The following is a 23,061-nucleotide window of genomic DNA, read 5'->3' as shown; positions in this document are numbered from 1 at the left end:
TTACTGAGGCAGACAGATGGAATAGTCTTTACAGCTCAATTAGGCCCAAGGAAGTGACCAGTGACTTTCGAGACTTGCGGGCTCGCTGGGACTTGTATTAATTGCTGCAGATCCACGCTGTATTTAGACAGACTGATCTTGACTGACTTGACTAGATTTCACCCTGTATGTAGCTTACCAGGTTTTGACTTTCACCTGTGGGGCACTGGATTGGTAGAAGCGTGGCTGCGTTGTCGGCCTTGGGTCTCCTCAGGACACCAGACACTCTCAGGTCTTGACTTTACTGTAGCTCAGCTTAGCTTAGACTGGCTCTAGACCAGGGGTCTCAAACTCAAATTATCTGGGGGCCACTGGAGGTAACGGCTGGGTGAGGCTTGGCCGCATGCGCCCCTCACATATAATGCCCCCATCATGCACCCCTCATCATCCACCAGCAACTACCCCTCCCCCTTACTACAATAAATAATTAAATAATAACTGACACAACAACAATTTAACTTTTTTTATGGGTGGGGATCGGCCACAGCTTTATTTATAAAATTACTTATATAAATAACAATTTAACAGTAACAAAGACACCGATTGGCTTCTTGCCAACCCGAGAGGTGTTGCCACACCGTCCTGTGTGGAGGTCTACCCCGGGTTGACCCCGCTTTCACCGTCTTCTTACCGCCAAGCTGTGACTTACAATAAACAGAGATACAAAAAGGGAGGGAGGGAGGGCAAAACTCCGGGTCCTGGGCAGATTGAGGGGGGAAGGGAGGCACCCCAGCTATAAATACCCAGGGGAGGGCCCTGAAAGCCCGGGAAACTATTAAACCCCTGATTGGTGCACTCCTTCCCCCCCACCCATGGGACATACCACTATAGTTACCAACAAGTTTTTACAGGCGGGGGAGGGGGCTAAAAAACATTGCCTGTATATTTCTTAACCCCTTAACTGCTCACCAGTCAGGGGGCAAGCTAGTCATGCACAGCTTGCCCCTCCATCAGTGGGCTCGACTCCAATAACTCCATAACTCACATACACGTTGACTGGCTGAATGTATACTCCATTCAGGTATGTGACAGGAATGTGTAAACATATTCAGGTAAAGGGGTTTCGGCTCTCCGGAGACATTGAGGGCCTTATGTTCCAGTACAGTTCCCTATTCATTGCATTACCTGTTATTTTATAATCTTGTTTACCTTCCCTGCGAGTGTGAGAACGACTCTTTGGTTTTGTTCACACTGCGCACATTCAGCCGACAGATTTCCGTAGTGATCAGACACCAGTGATCTGCAGAATGAAAAAACTCTGCTGAGAGATCACAACCCTTTGGCAATACCGATAGATTTCTGTTCCTGGAAATCTATCACAATTTTTTCAGCATATATCCATTAAAGGGGTACTCCGGTGGAAATTATTATTATTCTTTAATTTTTTTTATCAACTACCGTATTTTTCGCCGTATAAGACGCACTTTTTCTTCCCCAAAACTGGGGGGGAAAAGTCGGTGCGTCTTATACGGCGAATACACCCCTATCGCGGCGGTCCCTGCGGCCATCAACGGCCGGGACCCGCGGCTAATACAGGACATCACCGATCGCGGTGATGCCCTGTATTAACCCTTCAGACGCGGCGATCAAAGCTGACCGCCGCGTCTGAAGGGAAAGTAACACTAACCCGGCTGTTCAGTCAGGCTGTTCGGGACCGCTGCGATTTCACCGCGGCGGTCCCGAACAGCCTGACTGAATAGCCGGGTTAGTGCTTACAGGACACCGGGGGGGACCTTACCTGCCTCCTCGGTGTCTTCTCCGTTCAGGGATCCGCTGTATGGCCGGCGCTCTCCTTCCTCGTCATCACGTCGTCGCGTACGTGCGTCGGCGTGCGTAACGACGTGATGGCGGCGACAGAGAGCGCGGATACCCGGCCGGCAGCAGAGACGTTCCGGAGCGACGGGGACGCGGCGACAGCGATGGAGCGACATCCAGGGCAGCGGTGACGGGTCCGGAGCGGCGGGGACACGTGAGTATTACCATCTCCTGCAGTGGTCTTCAATCTGCGGACCTCCAGATGTTGCAAAACTACAACTTCCAGCATGCCCGGACAGCCAACGGCTGTCCGGGCATGCTGGGAGTTGTAGTTTTGCAACATCTGGAGGTCCTCAGATTGAAGATCACTATTGGGTTCAAAATCTTTATTTTTTTTAGATTTTGCCCCTAAAAATTGGTTGCGTCTTATACGCCGGTGCGTCCTATAGGGCGAAAAATACGGTAGATATATAGATCGGGAGCGGACTCATGACGTACCGGTACGTCATGGGTCCTTAAGAGGTTAAAGGGGTACTCCGGTGGAAAACTTTTTTTTTTTTTTTTTTTTTATCAACTGGTGCCAGAAAGTTAAATAGATTTGTAAATTAAAAGAAAAAGTGTAAGTGCAGCTCACAATTAATAAATAACACTAACCGAGGTCAACAGGGCATGCGACTATACCACAGTTCCAGGAACTAGAAAATCTGTATAGAAAAGATGTTGCCCGGCCCTTCCAAGGTAGAGTAATCAATTGTATAATGAATATGGATTACTGGGTCGTGCTCCAATAATAATTCAAAATAATTGTTTATTTAAAATATATTCTAATGCAGTGCATTACGCCTCACAGGGCCCGTGTGAGAAGAACACATATAGTAAATATACAAATACAGACAATCTTAAAAAAATGAATACATTTTTAAATATTTTAAAATATATATATCACTGGCATATGAGATGGCTCTATGTAGACATATTGTTGTTCCTGTGCCTGGATATGGGAACTGCAGTCGGCGGTCTCAGATGGTGCTGTGGCTTTGGCTTACAGGGTCCAGATGGAACGCGGTGGTGGTCGTCACAGGCTGGTGGCCCTGGCAGGCGCCGATGGTATAGTTGCCGGGAGACTGTTAGCGCTGGCAAGCGCTTGTGATGTCAGTTTCCTCCCCGCCGGACTTGGAAGAAGCCGGAGGATGCACGCTGAGTAGTCTGGATCGACTAATACGTAGAGAGTCCACGGTAAGTGATCAACTTACTCCGTGGGTGATGGACACAATTCATATAGAGCATATGTGTCAGTGAGAAAGACTAGACGCGTTTCAGGGTTCTCAAATGCGACCCTTTCCTCAGTAGTCAAGTGGACTACTGAGGAAAGTGTCACATTTGAGAACCCTGAAACGCGTCTAGTCAAGTCTAGTACAGAATAAAGAGAAGGTGTCATTTTTACCAAAAAATGTACTACGTAGAAACGGAAGCCCCCAAAATTTACAAAATGGCTTTCTTTTTCAATTTTGTCGCACAATGATTTTTTTTTCCGTTTCTCCGTAGATTTTTGGGTAAAATGATTAATTTCATTACAAAGTAGAATTGGTGGCGCAAAAAATAAGCCATCATATGGATTTTTAGGTGCAAAAATGAAAAAACTGAAAAACCCCGGGTCCTTAAGGGGTTAATATCAATGCTGGGAATGTCATCTAATACCCATCATTACATGTTTTTCTTTTTTTTACTACTTTTAAAATAAGTCCTTTTTTTTAAAACAAAATAAGTATCCTCAAATTTCCTTTTTCTGCCCCCTTTAACACTTTTGTTAATTACCGTATTTATCGGGGTATACCACGCACCGGCCTATAACACGCACCCTTATTTTACCAAGGATATTTGGGTAAAAAAAAGTTTTTATACCCAAATATCCTTGGTAAAATGAGGGTGCGTGTGTGTGCATGCGTATACCCCGATACACCCCCAGGAAATGCAGGGGGAGAGAGGGCGTCGCTGCCCGCTTCTCTCCCCCTGCCTTTCCTGGGGTCTATAGCACTGCTGCCGCCGCTTCTCTCCCGCTGGCTATATGTGCCGCTGCCCGTTCTCTCCCCCTGACTATCGGTGCCGCTGCCCCGTTGCCTCCCCCATCCCCGGTTGTATAATTACCTGTTGCCAGGGTCGGGTCCGCGCTGCTTCAGGCCTCCGGTGTGCGTCCCATGCATCGTGTCTATGCGCTGCACGGCGCAATGACGAGTGACGTCATTGAGTCTCGCAGCGCATAGCAATGACGCATGGGACGCACACCGGAGGCCTGAAGCAGCGCGGACCCGACCCTGGCAACAGGTAATTATACAACCGGGGATGGGGGAGGCAACGGGGCAGCGGCGCCGGCAATGGGTGCCGCTGCCCCTTCTCTCCCCCTGTCTGTCGGCGCCGCTTCTCTCCCCCTGGCTATCGGCGCCGGCAATGGGGCAGCGGCACCGATAGCCAGGGGGAGAGAAGGGCCGGCAGCAGGGTTCTAGACCCCAGGACAGGCAGGGGCAGAGAAGCCGGCAGCACTAAGACCGCATTGACGTTCCCATAGATGGCAATGCATTTCTGGGTAAATCTTTTGGGAGATCTGCTCAGAAATGCATTGACATCTATGGGGATGGCAATGCAGTCCGCGCGATACTAGTGCCCCCAGATTGATCTCCAGCAGAAATTCTGCCCTGAAATTCCACAGTGTGAACCCAGCCTTAGGGGTTAAAGGGGTAGTCCAGTGCTAAAAAACTTATCCTCTATCCTAAGGATAGGGGAAAAGTTTCAGCTTGCGGGGGTCCCCAGCGGTCCCCCCCCCCCCCCCCCCCCCGCGATTTGAATCTTAAAGGACAACTGCAGCGGTATGACACTTATCCCCTATCCGCAGGATAGGGGATAAGTGTTTGATTGCGGGGGTCCGAAAGCTCGGCCCCCCGCGATCTCCCTAACGGGGTGCTGCCATTAGCGCTCATGGTGAGTGCTAAGGCGCGTAGCGTGGAACTAGAGGTCGACGGTAACGCCGCGTCTCCTCCACCGTCTCCATGCTGCCTCCCCGCCTCTCCCATAGTGATGTATGGAGGAGGCCTGCCGGACAGCCGCAGCCCAGTACAGGAGCTCACAGGGGGTCCCAGCGGTCGGACCCCCGAGATCAAACACTTATCCCCTATCCTGTGGATAGGGGATAAGTGTTAATCACGATGCAGATGTCCTTTAAGTTTTTCAGCACTGGATATTTCCTCTAAGTATAAAACCGGACCGTTATTCCTACGCTCCTTCTAGAATCAATTATTGAACCTTCTTCCCTATAATATCTTTCGCCCTCATCAATCATGGCCGCTACAGTAACACCATGATGCGCCGCAGACGAGCAGCCAGCGCGCACGCGCACCGCCCAGCTCGCGGTGGGGAGCGTCTCTGTCAATACGCATGCGCGTGTTCTCTCTGTAGCCTCGCTTCACCACAGAGACTGTAAGGCGGAGGACAGATCGTCGCCGGAAGCGGAAACGGAGCCTTTGTCACTATCCTCCAGGAACCGGAGTCATGGTGGACGTTAAAGATGCGCTGTTGTCTGTGTTGCCGACTATCCGGTTACCCAGGGCCGGGGACCGAGTCCACAAGGATGAATGTGCCTTCTCCTTCCATACTCCGGTATTACATTGTCATCCCCACCATGCTAGAGAACTGCCCCATCACTATCCTACAACTACCCTCAGTATGTACAGCACCTGATGGGGGTTATTGTCCTCTGAGCCTGAGGTCACATCCATCTAGTGTCCCAGTGAGGAAAAGTCATTGTAAGGGGGGACATAAAGATGTTACCTGTGTATGCAAATCGGAGTGTCAGGCCCCGCCCATGTCACGTGACTTCACAGTATGGCTATTTAGGAGGTGACAGGAGCCCTTGTGACACCTCTGATTGGTTTAACCCCTTAAGGACCGGGGTTTTTTCCGTTTTTGCATTTTCGTTTTTCCTCCTTACCTTTGAAAAAATCATAACTCTTTCAATTTTGCACCTAAAAATCCATATTATGGCTTATTTTTTGCGCCACCAATTTTATTTTGTAATGACATCAGTCGTTTTACCCCAAAATCTACGGTGAAACTGAAAAATAATAATTGAGAGACAAAATTGAAAAAAAAACCCACCATTTTGTAAATTTTGGGGGCTTCCGTTTCTACGCAGTGCATATTTCGGTAAAAATGACACCTTATCATTATTCTGTAGGTCCATACGGTTAAAATGATCCCCTACTTATATAGGTTGGATTTTGTCGCACTCCTGAAAAAAATCATAACTACATGCAGGAAAATGTATATGTTTAAAATTGTCATCTTCTGACCCCTATAACTTTTTTATTTTTCCGCGTATGGGGCGGTATGAGGGCTCATTTTTTGCGCCATGATCTGAAGTTTTTAGCGGTACCATCTTTGTATTGATCGGACTTGTTGATTGCTTTTTATTCATTTTTTTTGTGATATAAAACGTGACCGAAAATACGCTATTTTGTACTTTGGAATTTTTTTGCGCGTACGCCATTGACCGTGCGGTTTAATTAATGATATATTTTTATAATTTGGACATTTCCGCATGCGGCGATACCACATGTTTATTTTTATTTACACAGGTTTTTTTTGTTTTTTAAATGGGAAAAGGGGGGTGGTTCAAACTTTTATTAGGGAAGGTGTTAAATGATCTTTATTCACTTTTTTTTTTGCAATGTTATAGCTCCCATAGGGGACTATAACACTGCACACACTGATCATTGTTATCCCATAGGGACCTATAACACTGCACACACTGATCATTGTTATCCCATAGGGACCTATAACACTGCACACACTGATCTTTTACATTGATCACTGGTTTCTCATAGGAAACCATTGATCAATGATTCTGCCGCTTGACTTCTCATGTCTGGATCTCAGGCACTGAGCAGTCATTCGGCGATCGGACACCAGGAGGCAGGAAGGGACCCTCCTCGTGTCCCACAGCTGTTCGGGATGACTCGATTTCGCCACAGCGATCCCGAACAGCCCCCTGAGCTAACCGGCAGTGATTTACTTTCACTTTAGACGCGGCGTTCAACTTTGAATGCAGCGTCTAAAGGGTTAATAGCGCTGCACCGCGATCATTGTCGCACGCTATTAGCCACGGGTCCCGGCTGTTGTTGGAGGCCGGGCCCGACCCGCTATGACGTGGCCCCGCGTTATAGAAAGGGAAAGGACTCAGGATGTACCGGTCTTTTTGAATTTCTTTTTTGTCTTGTCCACAGTGCTCTCTGCTGACACATCTGTCCGTGTCAGGAACTGTCCAGAGCAGCATAGGTTTGCTATGGGGATTTTCTCCTGCTCTGGACAGTTCCTGATAGAGGCATCAGGTGTCAGCAGAGAGCACTGAAGACAAGACAAAAAAGAAATTAAAAAAGAAAAGAACTTCCTCTGGAGCATACAGCTGCTAAAAAGTACTGGAAGGGTAAAGATTTTTTAATAGAAATCATTTACAAATCTGTTTAACTTTCTGGCACCAGTTGATAAAAAAAAAAAAAAAATGTTTCCCACCGGAGTACCCCTTTAAAAGGGACTCTGCCTGACCCCTAGTGGTCACCTGCAAGAGTTTACGTTCTCTACAGCGCCACCACAGGGGAAATGAGGTATTGCTCGGTGCCCTTTCACGTCAATGGGTTTTCTGTGTCAATCAGGACAGGGCGGGTCCTCCAGAGGGGAAGACACTTTGTAACTCAGTGCTTCCCAAACAGGGTGCCTCCAGCTGTTTCAAAACTACAACTCCCAGCATGCCCGGGCTGCCAACGGCAGTCCGGGCATGCTGGGAGTTGTAGTTTTGCAACGGCTGGAGGCACCCTGGTTGGGAAGCACTGTTGTAACTACTCTCTACTCTAGCCAAGAGACGAGGACCCCCTGCCCTCCATTAACCCCCTCAAAGGGTGTATGGCAATGGGTTTACTGGGCTGGACAATCCCTATGGCCCATACACTGAACACCAGTTTTTCCCAACCAGGGTGCCTCCAGCTGTTGCAAAACTACATCTTCCAGCATGCCTGGAAAGCCTTTGTAATTCTGAAATGTGATTCTGCTTGTACCGTGTAGATTCTTTCTGTGGAATCTGCTCGGAAATACATTGCTGTCTTTGGAGACAACACATTTCTGTATCGTAGCTCCAGCATGTTCCCCGAAATGTTTCCAGGCAGACAATTCGCCATGTGAACATACCCTCACTGTGCACTCTCCAGTTTTTCTGAACGTGCATGTATTCTCAATGCGGAGAGGGGAAAGCTGTTGCCAGACTGATGTGGCTTCTTTTCCAGGAGTTTGTGAGCCTGACCCTCGTGTGTATGGGGTTGTGGTGGATCTTCCCCTAACAGCTGATGTCGGGAGAGATCTGACGCACCCCAATACACATAAGGAAGGGTCAGACACGCTGAATGTCAACACCCGATCCTTTGTGTTCCTGGAAAGAAACCATCTTAAATCTGACAACAGCCAATCCCATCGAAAACATCAGCAGGTACCAACCTTGGTGTTATGCTTCTTTTGTTTGTTAAAGGGTACTCCGGAGGAAAACTTTTTTTTTAATCAACTGGTGCCAGAAAGTTAAACAGATTTGTAAATTACTTCTATAAAAAAAAAAAAAATCTTAATCCTACCAATACTTATTAGCTGCTGTATGCTCCACAGGAAGTTATTTTCTTTTTGAATTTCCTTTCTGTCTGACCACAGTGCTCTCTGCTGACACCTCTGTCCATGTCAGGAAGTGTCCAGAGCAGGAGAGGTTTGCTATGGGGATTTGCTCCTACTTTGGACAGTTCCTAAAATGGACAGAGGTGTCAGCAGAGAGCACTGTGGTCAGACTGGAAAGAACTACACAACTTCCTCTGAAGCATACAGCAGCTAAGTACTGGAAGGATTAAGATTTTTATTTTTTAATAGAAGTAATTTACAAATCTGCTTTAACTTGATTTAAATAAAAAAAAATTTCCAGTGGAGTACCCCTTTTAAGTTTCTATGACTTCCAATAATTTGATTCGTCACGAACTTCTCGGCAGTTAATGACTTTATCCTGCATAAATTAGTTCAGATTTCAGGCGCTCCGATGGCTGGAGAGTCTCCTAGGAATGTATCCACCTTTTCCAGCCCACCGGAGCACCTGAAAGCTGAACTAATTTATGCAGGAAAAGTCATCAACTGCCGAGCCGAGAAGTTTGTGACGAATTGAATTACTGTAAGTTCGCTTGTCTCTAGTCTCCTCCTTTTATTGGCTGCATTCACACAATGTTCTGCCTTCTCGTTGGTCATATACATTGGTTTACCATCAAGAACGTATTCCGACATACAGTCAAGGCCGTAAATGTTGGCACCCCTGAAGTTTTTCTGGAAAGTGTAGTAGTTCTCACAGGAAAGGATTGCAGTAACACACGTTTTGCTATACACATGTTTATTCCCTTTGTGTGTATTGGAACTAAACCAAAAAAGGAAGAAATAAAGCAAATTGGACATAATGTCACCAAACTCCAAAAATGGGCTGGACAAAATTATTGGCACCCTTAACTTAATATTTGGTTGCACACCCTTTGGAAAAAATAACTGAAATCAGTCGCCTCCTATAACCATCAATAAGCTTCTTACACCTCTCAGCCGGAATCTTGGACCACTCTTCCTTTACAAACTTCTCCAGGTCTCTCTTTTTGGAAGGCGCCTTTTCCCAACAGCAATTTTAAGATCTCTCCACAGGTGATCAATGGGATTTAGATCTGGACTCATTGCTGTCACTTCAGAACTCTCCAGCTCTTTGTTGCCATCCATTTCTGGTGCTTTTTGACGTATGTTTGGGGTCATTGTCCTGCTGGAAGGCCCAAGATCTCGGACACAAACCCAGCTTTCTGACACTGGGCTGTACAGTGCGACTCACAATCTGTTGGTAATCCTCAGATTTCATGATGCCTTGTACCCATTCAAGGCCCCCAGTGCCAGAGGCAGCAAAACAACCACAAAACATCATTGACCTCCACCATATTTCACTGTAGGTACTGTGATCTTTTCTTTGTAGGCCTCATTCCGTTTTTGGCAAACAGTAGAATTATGTTCTTTACCAAAAAGCTCTATCTTGGTCTCATCTGTCCACAAGACGTTTTCCCTGAAGGATTTTGGTTACTCAAGTTTATTTTGGCAAAATGTATTCTTGCTTTTTTATGTCTCTGTGTCAGCAGTGGGGTCCTCCTGGGTCTCCTCCATAGCATTTCATTTCATTTAAATGTCGACGGATAGTTTGCGCTGACACTGATGCTCCCTGAGCCTGCAGGACAGCTTGGATATCTTTGGAACTTGTTTGGGGCTGCTTATCCACCATCCGGACTATCCTGTGTTGACACCTTTCATCAATTCTTCTGTTCCGTCCACGCCCAGGGAGATTAGCTACAGTGCCATGGGTTGCAAACTTCTTGATAATGTTGCACACTGTGGACAAAAGCAAATCTAGATCTCTGGAGATGGTCTTGTGACCTTGAGATTGTTATTTTTCCACAATTTTGGTGTGGCACACACAGACACACAATGCAAATACTAAGTGAACTTCTCTCCTTTTTATCTGCTTTCAGATGTAATTTTTATATTGCCCACACCTGTTACTTACCCGAGGTGAGTTTAAAGGAGCATCACATGCTGGAAACAATCTTATTTTTCCACAATTTTTAAAGGGTGCCAATAATTTTGTCCAGACCATTTTTGGAGTTTGGTGACATTATGTCCAATTTGCTTTTTTTTTCCTCCCTTTTTTTTTGGTTTAGTTCCAATACACACAAAGGGAATAAACATGTGTAGAGCAAAACATGTGTTACTGCAATACTTTTTTTTTTTTTTAAAGAGAAATACTTCATTTTCTTGAAAGATTTCAGGGGTGCCAACATTTACGGCCATGACTGTATACGGCAGCTTACACATAATATGGCTCACATGTAATCTACTTGTGACCACCGTCTGTCTATCTCTCACAACATACAGTAATGATATGTATTGACAGAGGAGTCTGACTAAATGAAATACCCCATGATAACTTCTGTTGATTTTGTCTTGTGTTACAGGAGTCTGATGGAGGATTATTTATCTGCATGAACACCTTCCTGGGGTTTGGTCGACCGTATGTAGAAAAGCACTTCAAGAAGACAGGACAGAGAGCATATCTGCACCTGAAGAGGACCCCCAAACCGGTATTGGAGCTGATTGTGTAGGGGTAGGGGAGTGTTTTTACAAGGTACCTGTAACAATAGTAGCAAGAACGTAATGATCAGCTCAACCAGTGTGACCCACCGCAGCACGGACAGGTATAGACCTCACCAGAGATGTCATTGAAGAAAGAAATAGAAGTTCAGTGCGGTATTCCAGAGCAATATTTGCAATTTATTTACATAAAGCACGCAGTACAACAAGAATGCATGGTGGTGACGCATTTCGGCTGGTAGTACCTAGCCTTAGTACTGCATATACTGATCAGTGCTATGCCATAGCATAGCATTGATCAGTGTTATCGGCGCTCTGCTGTAGACGACTGATAGGAGGGCGAGGAGGCAGGTGCGGACCCTCCTGTCGTCCAGTCAGCTGATCGGGACATTGTGATTTTGTCGCGATAGTCCCAATCAGCTCCGTTGAGCTGCAGGGAGAGTTTCACTTTCATTTTAGATGTTGCAATCATTTTTGATTGGGGCGTCTAAAGGGTTAATGCCGGGCATCGGTGCCCAGCATTAACCCTGGGTCCTGGCTGCTGATAGCAGTCAGGACCCACGGGGTTTGTAGTGTTCTCTGCTTGTGAGAATGCTTTAAACCCTGGTAAGCGACTCCGGATGTACAGGTACGCCCTCCGTCCTTAAACACTCGAGAACGGGGGCGTACCTGTATGCCCTGCGTCCTGAACTGGTTAAGCCATGGATGCTTTTCCTGACCAGGTAATGTTTGTATTCCACAGAAATCTGATGACTCCAGTTCTAATACAGGAGACCCCCCACGCAAGAAGCCCACACGTCTCGCCATTGGTAAGAACCTCTTGATAATACTGTCCAGGCTTGATCTGTGCCTGATGTTACTTGACAGAGAGCGAGTTTTCAGATGACTCTGTGCCTCAATATCCTCCTGTGACTCCTCAGTGTCTTTCTACTTTCTCTAGGGGTGGAGGGCGGATTTGACATGTGCGATGAGCAGTGTGAATATGAGGAAGAGGTGAAGCTGGTCATTCTGCCCGAGTTCCTGGAGATTCAGCGGGATGAACTGTCGGGACTCCAAGAGATGGTCAGGGACCGGGTGGGTAATCTGAGGTGTGTGTGGGGTGGGGGGACCTATCAGTGAACATTATATACGAAGTACATTGGGGTGTTCAGAGATTCTTGTTTTGCATTCTTCTTGTCCATCTCACTCCATTTTCCTGCTTCCCTCAGGTATCCTCTGCCATCGATGCCATCTTAGCTGCTGACTCTGCCTCCCGTAAGCAGGAGGTTCAGGCGTGGGATGGGGAGGTGAGGCAAGTCTCTAAACATGCATTCAGTCTCCAGCAACTCGAGGGGGTGCCCCGCATTCCTCCTTGGTAAGTAATGATCTCTGTCCTGCTGTGTTACCTCTCACTATTGTGGTTGCCTTTGCTACAAGACGTTCAGTACTTTGATAAAACCATTATTGGTATGGGATACAATCCTGTGAGTTATACTCCTGCCCTGTTTGCCGTATTCATGGGTATGCAGGGAGGTAACAGTGGGGATGCAGGAATTTACACCCAGAATGTCTCCTGCTCTTACCAATTTTCCATTCCCTTGTTGGAGGTCTCCTCAGCATACCGCTGTTTGTGGCCACAGGACATGTAGAAACAATATTCAAGCACCAGTAAACATACGAGGATATAGGACTATGGTAGGACCCAAGTACATCAGAATATGTGGCACGCCCCCTGAAGAAGCGGCATAACAGCGGTACGATCGTTGGGGTGTAGGTATGGTCTGGCACCCGTAATGCGGTATCTTGTATTTTGGGAGGTATCATTTATGTACCTTACTGTTACTTTGGCATTTTCTTATTGTATTTTCATATTCTGATGTACTTGGGTCCTACCATAGTCCTATATCCTCGTATGTTTACTGGTGCTTGTATATTGTTTCTACTCCTTTGTTTTAACTTTATTTTTATTATTTTTTCATTGTGGTGCATTAATAAAGTTTATCTTTTAAATCTTATTACTTTCTTGTTGTTGTGGTACGGCTCTCTTTTTGGGGTTAGAGGTTTAATTACGTACCCTTACCTACTATATATGTAGGGTTATATATCTTTGGTGACATATATATTGACATAACATGTATAATGCCATAACAACCTATTATAATGATACCTTTTACATTTTTCAATAACATATTCTCTGAACCAAAAAAAAAAAATATATATATATATATATATATATATATATATAATCTGTGAAGTGAAATTGAAATAGTAAAAGATAATTTAGCAAATTTGGTGGTTTTCTTTTCTACACAATTTACCTTGTGGTTGAGGTAACATGTTGTTGTTTTGATTCTTTAGGCCGGCCAAATTACCGCAATAAAATTCTGAACTTTTTCAAATTTTTTCAAATTGCCATTTTTGACCCCTGTAGCTTTAAAAAAAAATAAAAAATAATAATAATAATAATTTGCATACCAGGCTGTATGAGGGCTCATTTTTTGCGCCATAATCTGTTTTTTGTATCTGTACCATTTTGGTATTGATCTGACTTTTTAATCTCTCTTTTTTTAACTTTTATTTATTTATTTTGTAATTCTGTGGTTTGGTATTTTTTTTACATTTACGTCATTTACTGTATGGAATACATAATGTTATATTTTAATAGTTCGTACAATTACGCACGCAGCGATACTAAACATGTTTTTATATATGAAAAGGGGGTGACTTGAACTTTTTTTGGTTTTACACTTTATAAGACTTTTAGGAGGAATCATTAGATTCCTCATACAGATCAATAGAGTTCTATTGAACTCCATTGATCTGTGTGCTCTGCGATCCATTGATAGTGCCTAGTCCAGCCAGACTCTATCATATCAATGACAGAGCCACAGGCAGGGAACAGAGGTAAGCCCTCCGCCTACCTCTATAGTGGATCTCCCCACTGCGATCACGCTGCGGGGGGAGATTCACCCCACTAGCCCACCAGGGAGCATTCACATGTCCCTTTAGATGCCGCTGTCAAATTTGAGCTATTAGCGGCGGCCCCCGGCTACTGAGAACAGTCGGGATGCTGCAGAGTACGTAGCAGGCAAGAGTCAGGAGCCCACTCTATACAGACTCCTGAGCGCCACCGCGCTTGTCAGGTCTGGCCCTGCTTGCCCGAAGCCGGGCTAAGGGTTGCCCGGCGTCCAGTACTACATGTCCCGGGCGTCAGGCGATAGGAATTCCACATCCCTGATAATATGGTGATTGCAGCTTATTTTTATAAGTAATATCCAATGGCAGTGGTTGGTTATTGTGTTGATGTGATGTTGTGGTGCGCCACAGGGTTTGTGCAACCAAAGATCCCAATGTCGCACTGGGTGGTTCGTGCTGCCTCATGGCTAAGCAAAAACTTAAATAGGGTCCGGTTGCAACCCACAAGTGCCCACGACTGTAACCCAAAGTAAAAGACACCATATACTTTGCTTAGCCGGGACTCAGCATGATCCCCACAGTGCAACACGACAATCTTTGGATGCCCAAACCCTGTTGAAGCAGCCAAAATCACTGTGAAGCCCTAGCCTGAAGGAGAACAGATTACACAAGGTAATAAGAGAGATTATTATAATTAAAAAAAATTTTTTTACTGTTCTTGGCTGTTATCTTGGAAAACCTAGTAGAATATTTTTTTGACATTTAGGTTTTGACTTCTTTGCACTTTGCTTTCTCATTGTCTCCTCCAGTGGGTGGAAGTGCAGTGTTTGCGATCTGCGAGAGAACCTGTGGCTTAATATGACAGATGGAGCGATCCTCTGCGGAAGACGATACTTTGATGGCAGTGGAGGGAACAACCACGCTGTACAGCATTACAGAGAGACTGGGTACCCGCTGGCTGTCAAACTGGGAACAATCACTCCAGACGGAGCCGGTGAGTATTCCAGACACATCACATAATTTAGGTTGTTGTGCCTAAAATCTACACCAGCTCAGAGAAAGTGTGGCATGCAGCACAGGCACAGCAACACCTGATTTATTAAGAGGCCGAAGCCTCTGAATGAATTGGCCGAATGCTACTGCCTCTGAAGCTTTAATAAGGGCCGGCATGTGAAACGCGACCAGTCTTGGTAATTCGCCCCTATGAGCCTGTACACTACTTGCTGTTCTCTGAGAAGAGCCAATCAAAAATGAAGGGGCACAGGGTCAGCTTTTTGCTCCTTTGTTTAAAGGGGTACTCTGGCCCTAAGACATCTTATCCCCTATCCAAAGGATAAGGGATAAGATGTCTGACTGCAGGGGTCCCGCCGCTGGGGACCCCCGCAATCTTGCATTCGGCCCCCACCTCTTTGAGCTCCACGCCGCGCTGCCAGCTCACAAACTGCCGGGTGCCGACCACGGGGCCAGAGTATCGTGACGTCACGACTCCGCCCCCATGTGAAGCCCTGTCCCCGCTATTCAAGTCTATGGGAGGGGGCGTGACGGCCGTCACGCCCCCTCCCATAGACTTGAATAGCGGGGACGGTCACATGGGGGGCGGAGTCGTGACGTCACGATACTCCGGCCCCGTGGTTGGCACCTGGCAGTCACGCCCCCTCCTGGCACGCCCTCTCCCATAGACTTGCATAGCGGGGGCAGGGAGTGACGTCACACTGGGCGGAGTTGTGACGTCACAATATTCCGTCCCCGTGGTCGGCACTCGGCAGTTTGTGAGCTGGCAGTGCGGCGTGCAGCTCAAAGAGGTGGGTGCCGAATGCAAGACTGCAGGGGTCCCCAGCGGCGGGAATCTTATCCCCTATCCTATCCTAAGATGTCTTAGGGCCAGAGTACCCCTTTAAACTATCAATGGGGTCTCAGTACCCGGCCCCCATAAATCAAAATTAGACATGTAACTAAAACAAAAAAAAAGTTTGTAATAATAGTTTAACCCTTTAAATATCTCCTACTGCTCTGTGTATACAGCTCTTATGAAGACTTATGTATCCATGGTTATAGTAAATGTGTAGTCTGATCCCCCCCCCCCCCCCCCCAGTCCTGTATTACTGCTCTCCATCATCTTTTCTGCTGCCTGTATATTATCACTGTTTGTAGGCTGTAACCACGGAGCCCCATAGGTCTGCATTGTTACAGTATACACAAAATAGGATATTTAAGAAATTTTGCCTATTTGCTACATTTTGCTTTACTTTATATACAATCGAGCAATAGTCACTGCAAAAGTATTTCTGGAGCATTGATACAAGGGCTGCACGATACGGGGAAAATGTGTGATTGCCATTATTGGCCTAAATATTGTGATTTCGATAAATGGTGAAATCTCGCCCCATGGTCACATCTTCCCCCCCCCCCCCCCAATCACATTCTCCTCCTCCCCCTTTCACCGTGTGCCCTTTTACTTAGCTCAGTGTTTTTCTATCAGGTTGCCTCCAGTTGTTGTGAAACTACTACTCCCAGCATGCCCGGACAGCCTTTGGCTGTCCGGGCATGCTGGGAGTTGTAGTTTTGCAACAGCTGGAGGCACCCTGGTTGGGAAACACTCACTTTTTTAGTACTTTTAAATTTGTTTTTACCTGCTCTGGCCGGCCCCCCTACCTGCAGCAGCTCACGGAAGTCGGCCCAAGCAGATAATCGCAGGTTTTCCCGGGGGGCCGTATCGATATATATCGCAAAAAAGCAAAAATCGTGATTCGGTTGCTTTTGCGATCTCATTCAGCCCTAATTCATACCCGTTCATAAATTCCAGGATTGACTTTTCCTGTTTCTTACTCTCCCACATCTCGCCATCAGATGTCTATTCCTACGATGAAGATGACATGGTCCTGGACCCCAACCTGGCTGAACATCTAGCGCACTTTGGAATTGATATGATGAAGATGCAGAAGGTGAGGGAGGATGTACTGGGATGTTCCCGCCCGCCTGTAGTCTGTTCCATGCGTACACATAACATCTCTTCCCATTACTAGACGGACAAGACAATGACGGAGCTGGAAATTGATATGAACCAGAGGATTGGAGAATGGGAGCTGATCCAAGAATCGGGGGTACAGCTGCAGCCCTTGTATGGACCGGGGTACACGGGGATCTGCAACCTGGGCAACAGCTGCTATCTCAACTCCACAATGCAGGTTGTGTTCAGTATACCTGCCTTCCAGCGCAAGTAAGTGTTTCTGGGGTCCGGACCCGGACTTGTCACATCCTCAGTGACTCCTAGAACAGACAGACAGAGGACTGGCAAGTGCATTAGAACATATTTGGGTTCCTTGGGAAACTAAGCGAGGATGTAGGGGGCCTTCTGGGGCTGACCTCTAACCCTTTAGCAAGTGAATGAGAAGATATTAGTTATGGGGCAGCATAATGGTTTTACAGTGAAATATAGTTTGCTGTAAGGCTATCCTTTGCTATCCTTCATATAAGATAGAGATAGGTATAAGGCTATACTTCATATAAGATAGGGATAGGTATAAGGCTATCCTTCATATAAGATAGGGATAGGTATAAGGCTATCCTTCATATAAGATAGGGATAGGCATAAGGCTATTCTTCATATAAGATAGGGATAGGCTTAAGGTTATCCTTCATATAAGATAGGGATAGGGATAGGTATAAGGTTATCCTTCATATAAGATAGGGATAGGCATAAGGTTATCCTTCATATAAGATAGGGATAGGCATAAGGCTATCCTTCATATAAGATAGAGATAGGTATAAGGTTATCCTTCATATAAGATAGGGATAGGCTTAAGGTTATCCTTCATATAAGATAGGGATAGGCATAAGGTTATCCTTCATATTAGATAGGGATAGGTATAAGGCTATCCTTCATATAAGATAGGGATAGGCATAAGGTTATCCTTCATATTAGATAGGGATAGGCATAAGGCTATACTTCATATAAGATAGGGATAGGTAAAAGGCTATCCTTCATATAAGATAGGGATAGGCATAAGGCTATCCTTCATATAAGATAGGGATAGGCATAAGGTTATCCTTCATATTAGATAGGGATAGGCATAAGGTTATCCTTCATATTAAATAGGGATAGACATAAGGCTATCCTTCATATAAGATAGGGATAGGCACAAGGCTATGCTTCATATAAGATAGGGCCAGGGACTATTGATAGGATTCAGATTATTGGGCAGACTAGATGGGCCAAATGGTTCTTATCTGCCGACACATTCTATGTTTCTATGCTGTCTCCATCTCTTACAGGTATGTGGAACGTATGGAGCAAATATTCCATAAGTCACCATCTGATCCCACACAGGATTTCAGCACTCAAGTGTAAGTAAAGGTTATTTTTCTATGTGACATATAGGCATGGGGTGGAGTTGGTGCCGTAGACTGTCCAGCATTGGGACTTATGTTGGAAGATTGACATGAATGGAGTAATGTATATTTTGTTGGTTCCACAGAGCGAAGCTTGGTAATGGTTTATCATCTGGCGAATACTCAAAGCCGAGTACTGAAAAAGAAAATGAGGATCAAAAGGTGAGACTTGGCATTCAGTTACCAAAGAAATAAATACATTGGTGGGAATTTATCAAGTACACCGATATTTTGGCAGCAAAAATCAACACTTATTGATTTTAATTTTTTTAGCTTTATGCCACATTTGCCAAGTGGGCAGAGTAAATGTAACTCTGCCCCTAGACATCTTATCCTTTGGATAGGGGATAAGATGTTTGATCGTGGGGGTCCGGATGACTGGCGATGCAGGGCAGAGGCTCGTGTAGTCAGTCATGCCCTGCTCGTGGCGTCACGGCAGCGCCCCCTTAATGCAAGTCTTTCGGAGGGGGCGTGATGGCCTCATAGACTCATAGACTTGCATTGAAGGGGTGTGGCCGCGACGTCACGAGCTTTCGGCGTTCGTTTAGAACACCGGGTGCTGCAGGGGGGTCGCGGGGTGGTCCCCAGCGGCGGGACTTCCGCAATCAGACATCTTATCCCCTATCCTTTTCGCCAAGTGGGCAGAGCGTAAAGGGTTACTCCGCCCCTAGACATCTTATCCCCTATTCAAAAGATAGGGGATAAGATGTTTGATGGTGGGGGTCCCGCCACTGGGGACCACCGTAATCTCTGCTGCGGCACCAGAGACATCCCTGCCAGATGACTGGCGATGCGGGGTGGAGGCTCGTGTAGTCACAGTCATGCCCCGATGGTGATGTCTCGGCCACGCCCCCTCAATGCAAGTCTATATGAGGGGGCTTGACGGCAATCACGTCCCCTCCCATAGACTTGCATTGATGGGTTGTGGCCATGACTTCACGAGCTTCCGGTGTTCTAAATGAATGCCAGGTGCAGCAGGGAGATCGCGTGGGCTCCCCAGCGGCGGGACCCCCCATGATCAGACATCTTATCTCCTATGCTTTGGATAGGGGATAAGATGTCTAGGGGCGGTGTACCCCTTTAATTTATCATACATTCTTTTACATTAAACCTAATAACCAGTGATGTTGGGCCCCTCACATCTTGGTAGTTGTGGCAGTATTTTATACGCACTACATATTTGTCTGCAGGGTGTGCAGGATGGCATCGCACCGCGTATGTTTAAAGCACTTATTGGGAAAGGACACCCAGAATTCTCCACCAACAGGCAGCAGGATGCCCAGGAGTTCTTCCTTCACTTCATAAACATGGTGGAGGTAAGTGGGAGTGGATTTTATAGGCTGTCCGCTGTGTTTACAGCTCCGGCGCTCACCCTGCATTATGTCTCCGCAGAGGAACTGCCGCAGCTCTTCCAATCCCAATGAAGTTTTCCGTTTTTTGGTGGAAGAGAAGATCAAATGTCTGGTGTCACAGAAGGTGAAGTACACACAGCGAGTGGAGTATATCCTGCAGCTGCCTGTACCCATGGAGGCCGCATTAAACAAAGGTCAGACTGAGCCGCAGCTCTGCGGTGTATGGGGGGGGGGGGGCGATGATCTATTGACCTGTAGGAGCTCACCTATACTTTTATGTGTTGTGCAGAGGAGCTCGCTGCCTACGAACAGGCCAGACAGCAAGCGGAGCAGGATCACCGCCCCCCTCCGGAGCTAGTCAGAGCACGAATTCCATTCAAATCCTGTCTAGAAGCCTTTGCAGCCCCTGAGCAATTGGATGAGTTCTGGAGCGCCGCCCTGCAGGCCAAATCTACAGCACTTAAGTAAGGAACGTGTTACTTGTGTCAGTTTTTTTGTTTTTTTTGTTTTAAGATCAAACTGTTATTTTCTATACAAATATCTATCTTGCACCGTATAGGGCAGTGTTTCCCAACCAGGGTGCCTCCAGCTGTTGCAAAACTACAACTCCCAGCATGCCCGGACAGCCAAAGGCTGTCCGGGCATGCTGGGAGTTGTAGTTTTGCAACAGCTGGAGGCACCCTGGTTGGGAAACGCTGGTATAGGGGTCGGATCTATTTGTCTATTTTCTTAAGTAAAGAACAAATTGTTTGTTGTCAAAAAAATAAAGGGAACACTAAGATAACACATCCTAGATCTGAATGAATGAACTAATCGTATGAAATACTTTCATCTTTACATAGTTGAATGCGCTGACAACAAAATCACACAAAAATTATCAATGGAAATCAAATGTATCAACCCATGGAGGTCTGGATATGGAGTCACACTCAAAATCACAGTGGAAAACCCCACTACAGGCTGATCCAACTTTATGTAATGTCCTTAAAACAAGTCACAATGAGGCTCAGTAGTGTGTGTGGCCTCCACATGCCCGTATGACCTCCCTACAACGCCTGGGCATGCTCCTGATGAGGTGGCGGATGGTCTCCTGAGGGATGTCCTCCCAGACCTGGACTAAAGCATCCGCCAACTCCTGGACAGTCTGTGGTGGATGGAGCGAGACATGATGTCCCAGATGTGCTCAATAGGATTCAGGTCTGGGGAACAGGCGGGCCAGTCCATAGCATCAATGCCTTCCTCTTGGAGGAACCCAGGGCCCACCGCACCAGCATATGGTCTCACAAGGGGTCTGAGGATCTCATCTCGGTACCTAATGGCAGTCAGTCTACCTCTGGCAAGCACATGGAGGGCTGTGCAGCCCCCCAAAGAAATGCCCCCCCACACCATTACTGACCCACCGCCAAACCGGTCATGCTGGAGGATGTTGCAGGCAGCAGAACGTTCTCCACAGCGTCTCCAGACTCTGTCACGTCTGTCACATGTGCTCAGTGTGAACCTGCTTTCATCTGTGAAGAGCACAGGTCGCCAGTGGTGAATTTGCCAATCTTGGTGTTCTCTGGCAAATGCCAAACGTCCTGCACAGTGTTGGGCTGTAAGCACAACCCCCACCTGTGGACATCGGGCCCTCATACCACCCTCATGGAGTCTGTTTCTGATCGTTTGAGTGGACGCATGCACATTTGTGGCCTGCTGGAGGTCATTTTGCAGGGCTCTGGTAGTGCTCCTCCTGCTCCTCCTTGCGCAAAGGTGGAGGTAGCGGTCCTGCTGCTGGGTTGTCGCCCTCCTACGGCCTCCTCCACGTCTCCTGATGTACTGTCCTGTCTCCTGGTAGCTCCTCCATGCTCTGGACACTACACTCACAGACACAGCAAACCTTCTTGCCACAGCTCACATTGATGTGCCATCCGGGATGAGCTGCAATACCTGAGCCACTTGTGTGGGTTGTAAACTCCGTCTCATGCTACCACTAGAGTGAAAGCACCGCCAGCATTCAAAAGTGACGAAAATATCAACCAGGAACCATAGGAACTGAGAAGTGGTCTGTGGTCACCACCTGCAGAACCACTCCTTTATTGGGGGGGTCTTGCTAATTGCCTATAATTTCCACCTGTTGTCTGTTCCATTTGCACAGCATCATGTGAAATTGATTGTCAATCAGTGTTCTTCCTGAGTGGACAGTGGGATTTCACAGAAGTGTCATTGACTTGGAGTTACATTGTGTTGTTTAAGTGTTCCCTGTATTTTTGAGCAGTGTATATTTATGTATTTACAGGAGTGAAATAATGTACTGCAGCTTTCTTATATACTTAGTTTAATCGACTTAACTGTTTAGGATTCCCTGCTTGCAGCCTGCGAATTAAATTTTTATTATTTACATTGAGTCTAATAATCTTTACTAAACCACAGTACACACAGCTGAGGGTTTGTTACAATGCTTAAGGGTGTAGTCTCATGAAAAAAAAACTATCTGCAGGATAAGGGATAAGTTTCGATCACAGGGGTCAGAGCGCTGGGGCCCTTTGCGATCTTCTGTATGGGGCCCTGCTCTCCCCTGGATCGGCATATCACGTCCCATGCCCGAAGCGGGGGCTGCTACGCCCCCTCCATATATCTCTATGGGATAGCCGAACAGCTCAACGGTAGAGAGATATGGAGGGGGCGGGGGTCGTGACGCACCGCTCCAGGGGAGAGCACTGGGACTCCAGCGGTCGGACCTCCCCGTGATCAAAAACTTATCCCCCATCCGGGGGGGGGGGGGGGGGGGGGGGGTCTGAGTGGTCAGGACCCACGGATAAGACCTTTAACTAATGCCATTGTTTTATTTGTCACAGGACATCCCGCTTTGCCTCATTCCCTGACTACTTGGTCATCCAGATTAAGAAATTCACGTTTGGTCTGGACTGGGTTCCAAAGAAATTGGGTAAGTGTCTGAGGTGTCATCACAATTGTGGATAGAGAGATATATAGATATAGATATAGATATCTATATAGATATCTATATAGATATCTATATAGATATCTATATAGATATCTATATAGATATCTATATAGATATAGATATCTATATAGAGATATAGATATCTATATAGAGATATAGATAGATATCTATAGATAAAGATAGATAGATAGATGGATATAGATAGATATCTAGATAGATAAAGATATAGATACCTATAGATAGAGAGATACAGATAGAGATAAATATATACTAAAAATAAATAATTATATACAGTCATGGCCGTAAATGTTGGCACCCCTGAAATTTTTCTAGAAAATGAAGTATTTCTCACAGAAAAGGATTGCAGTAACACATGTTTTGCTATACACTTGTTTATTCCCTTTTTGTGTATTGGAACTAAACCAAAAAAGGAGGAAAAAAAGCAAATTGGAAGTTATGTCA

General features: G+C 46.2%; 1 protein-coding gene across 3 annotated transcripts in view; it reads left to right on the top strand.

Annotated features, from left to right (window-relative positions):
- The first annotated feature begins 2,883 nt into the window (after positions 1–2,883).
- Positions 2,884–23,061, top strand: part of USP5 (ubiquitin specific peptidase 5) — a 38,896-nt gene continuing 18,718 nt past the window's right edge. Inside the window, exons 1-14 of one of the 3 annotated variants that reach the window (XM_056529543.1) lie at positions 2,884–3,030; positions 10,887–11,012; positions 11,765–11,831; positions 11,963–12,096; positions 12,231–12,376; positions 14,727–14,911; positions 16,765–16,859; positions 16,941–17,134; positions 18,190–18,261; positions 18,393–18,468; positions 19,497–19,622; positions 19,699–19,852; positions 19,948–20,122; positions 22,493–22,581. In XM_056529543.1, the coding sequence (XP_056385518.1) occupies positions 2,944–3,030; positions 10,887–11,012; positions 11,765–11,831; positions 11,963–12,096; positions 12,231–12,376; positions 14,727–14,911; positions 16,765–16,859; positions 16,941–17,134; positions 18,190–18,261; positions 18,393–18,468; positions 19,497–19,622; positions 19,699–19,852; positions 19,948–20,122; positions 22,493–22,581 (1,726 nt within the window). In that variant the 5' untranslated portion in view covers positions 2,884–2,943. Of the gene's footprint in view, positions 3,031–5,250; positions 5,443–10,886; positions 11,013–11,764; positions 11,832–11,962; positions 12,097–12,230; positions 12,377–14,726; positions 14,912–16,764; positions 16,860–16,940; positions 17,135–18,189; positions 18,262–18,392; positions 18,469–19,496; positions 19,623–19,698; positions 19,853–19,947; positions 20,123–22,492; positions 22,582–23,061 lie in introns of those variants that run through there. The other 2 variants (XM_056529542.1, XM_056529544.1) reach the window with 2 other exon arrangements.

The sequence above is a fragment of the Hyla sarda genome, chromosome 7 (assembly GCF_029499605.1).
Source record: "Hyla sarda isolate aHylSar1 chromosome 7, aHylSar1.hap1, whole genome shotgun sequence".
Lineage (NCBI taxonomy): Eukaryota > Metazoa > Chordata > Amphibia > Anura > Hylidae > Hyla > Hyla sarda.
Note: the sequence above shows the minus strand (reverse complement) of the source record. Positions and strands in the feature narration are given on the sequence as shown.